Source organism: Octopus bimaculoides, chromosome 23, assembly GCF_001194135.2.
Source record: "Octopus bimaculoides isolate UCB-OBI-ISO-001 chromosome 23, ASM119413v2, whole genome shotgun sequence".
Taxonomy (NCBI): Eukaryota; Metazoa; Mollusca; class Cephalopoda; order Octopoda; family Octopodidae; genus Octopus; species Octopus bimaculoides.
Window position 1 is genome coordinate 32,596,463 of NC_069003.1, and position 2,856 is coordinate 32,599,318.

At 32.8% G+C, this 2,856-nt stretch overlaps 1 protein-coding gene across 1 annotated transcript in view; it reads left to right on the forward strand.

Annotated features, from left to right (window-relative positions):
• LOC106883544 (tight junction protein ZO-1) overlaps positions 1-2,856 on the forward strand; it is a 593,195-nt gene that overhangs the window by 515,258 nt on the left and 75,081 nt on the right. The window contains exons 15-16 of the mRNA XM_052975956.1: positions 135-186; positions 1,371-1,541. Of these exons, the coding sequence (XP_052831916.1) occupies positions 135-186; positions 1,371-1,541 (223 nt within the window). The remainder of the gene's footprint in view (positions 1-134; positions 187-1,370; positions 1,542-2,856) is intronic.

Sequence of the window (2,856 nt, forward strand, 5' to 3'; positions counted from 1 at the left end):
TATATATATTGCTTATTCTAATTTTTATAAATATTGCTTGTTGCTTCAGCAACACTGAAAAATTTATCTCTTTTGATGTCAGCAATTAAAAATATTTAAAAAAAAAACAATTTTTTTTCTTTTTTTTTTCAAAGAATATGACCACATAATGGCGAGTCATGAAGCTGGGGATTCATTCTTTGTAAAGTAAGTCACTTTTATGTTTTTCCCATCAAAGCACAGTATAATCTCTCATTACAAATCCTTCGTTATCATTATGAGTTTTTATTTCAAGATATTCAGGCTTTTAGCAGCCATTTAAATTTTTTTTTTCTCACTGTTTATGTTAACACGTTCACATCTTGTGTTGTTGTTTTTAGGAAGTTTTTGCTGTTGTTTTTCTTTAAACCATGCTGGCATGGCTGGAATAGACAGTTTCAGACAAATTTATGTTTTAATTATACACATGGTTATATTGACAATTTTTTATTTATTTATTTTATTTATCAACATATTTATTTATTTATTGGTTTTGAGAGTTTGGTTTCTGTTTATTGCACTGTTGATCATTAGTTTTAATTTGCAACTCATCGGCTAATTAGAGGGCATAAAAATTTAAATGTATTCCAAGTAGGTTCTATGTGTGTGCGTGTATATGTTAACCAAAGAAATATATAGTTAGTGTATATATATAATTGTGTGAGTGTTTGTATATGTGTGTATTTTATATGTATGTGTGTATGCATTATATATTACTTCGTATGTGCATGAGACAGAGGAGCTGATATATATGCATGTCTGCGTGTGTGTGTATAGAAAGAGAGAGAGAGAGAGAAAGAGAGAGACATACACACACATACATGCACATGATTTTGTGGTTAAGAAGTTCACCTTGGAATCGCATGGTTTAGAGTTCATCGGCACTGCGTAGATGCCATCAGCTGGTGTCTTCTACTCACTACAAGTTATAGTCAACAATGTTATGCAAGTGAAATTTGGCAGACAGAAAATGGAAAAGTCCATATATGTGTGTGTGTGTGTGTATATGTAACAAAAGTTGAGATGTGTGACGTTCAGTTATTCCATAAATGAAAAATGCATTAAATACTACAAAACATACATGTAGGACAGACGCTAGGAATCTATATTTTATCTTTCTAAGGTGAGTCATTTCACCAATATTAATAACACATGCACCTATTTAATTCCACTCTTTTATTATTAGTCAATTGATTAAATATCTATCCAACAAACCAATCGATCATTTGATTAACTTGTTGGCTGAACAGTCAATCATTTTGGGTTTTTGTATGTGTGTGTGTGTTTGTCAGTTCTTTAATTCCTATTCGCAACCTTTTTCAGCGACTGTTTTTCTAAATTATGTATTTTAGGGCCCATTACACCTTTGAACAAACAGAGTCTTCTGAACTTGCCTTTGTACGAGGAGAGGTTTTACGTATCAAAGACACTTTGTACGGGGGAGTTAGTGGTTCATGGCTTGCCATTAAAATTGGTAAAAATAACCAAGAATTACAAAAGGGAATTATTCCAAACAGTAATCGGTAAGTTTCTTTTCTTAATACAGAATTTTTTTGTTTAAAATATCATCACACTCATTTCTTCTTCTATTAGGTTGTTTTACATGAAATGTCGCATTTTTAATTAGTTGTTATTTCAGTCATTTAAAAACTCAATTATGTATACCTTGCATTTAATTTTGACTCTTTTTCTTTCTCAACAATATTGGTATGCAAAATTCCTACCCACAGACCTCATAAAAATGATAATAACCAAACTATGTTGAGTGATTTTCTCATATGAGTACAAACTGGGTCACTCTGCTGCAGAAGCTCTACGGAATATCAAGCAGGCCTTTGGTAATGGTTTTGTTGATGTCAGAACTGTTCAGAGATGGTTCCAAAGCTCTCGTTCAGGAGATGATAGCTTTGAAAATAAACCAAGGGGTAGGCCAAAATCAGTTATTCAGCATGATGGATTAAATGCTTTGGTTGACCAAAATCCGAGAACAACGGTTCAAAAACTTTCATCAGAACTCCAAACATCTCGCACAACTGTTTTTGGACACCTGTAAAAAAAAAACTGGAAAAGTCAAGAAAATGGATAGGTTTATTCCACATGAACTGAACAAGATTCAAAAAGACATACCTCAAAGTGTGCTCCTTATTGCTTTCTCAACTGGAAAAAGACCATATTTGCATCAAATAATGATTTGATAAGAAATGGATACGCTTTGACAACAGCAAGAGAACAGGGCAGTGATTAGATGCAGGAGAGTCACCTACCCAAACACTACCCAAATCCACCACTGTACCCTAAAAAGTTAGTGGTCACTGTATGGTGGTCTGCAAAGGGAGCTATTCATTTTTGCAACAAGGAAAAACAGTAACAGCAACATTGTATTGACAGGAAATTGATTGTATGCATGAGAATTTGAAAAAGAAGCAACCCAAACTAGTGAATAGAAATGGCCCAATTTTGCTCCACGACAATACATGTCCTCATATTCCTCAAGCTATGGTCCAAAAGTTGCAAAGCCTGAATTATGAGATTTTGCAATATCCTCCCTATTACCCTGATATTTCTTCTACTGATCATCACTTATTTAAGCACTTTGAGCTTTTCATAAACAATAACACATTCTTAAATAGAAAAGAGGTAATTGAAGTATTCGGACAGTTTATCACAGCAAAAGATGAATATTTTTTGAAAGATGGAATATGTGACGTAGGGAAACGTTGGGTAAATTTCATAAACGAACATGGATCATATTTTGATTAAATAAATCAGTTCTCTAACACTTCTGAAACATTTTATTGTTACCTTTCAAATATGACATTTCATGTGAAACAACCTAAA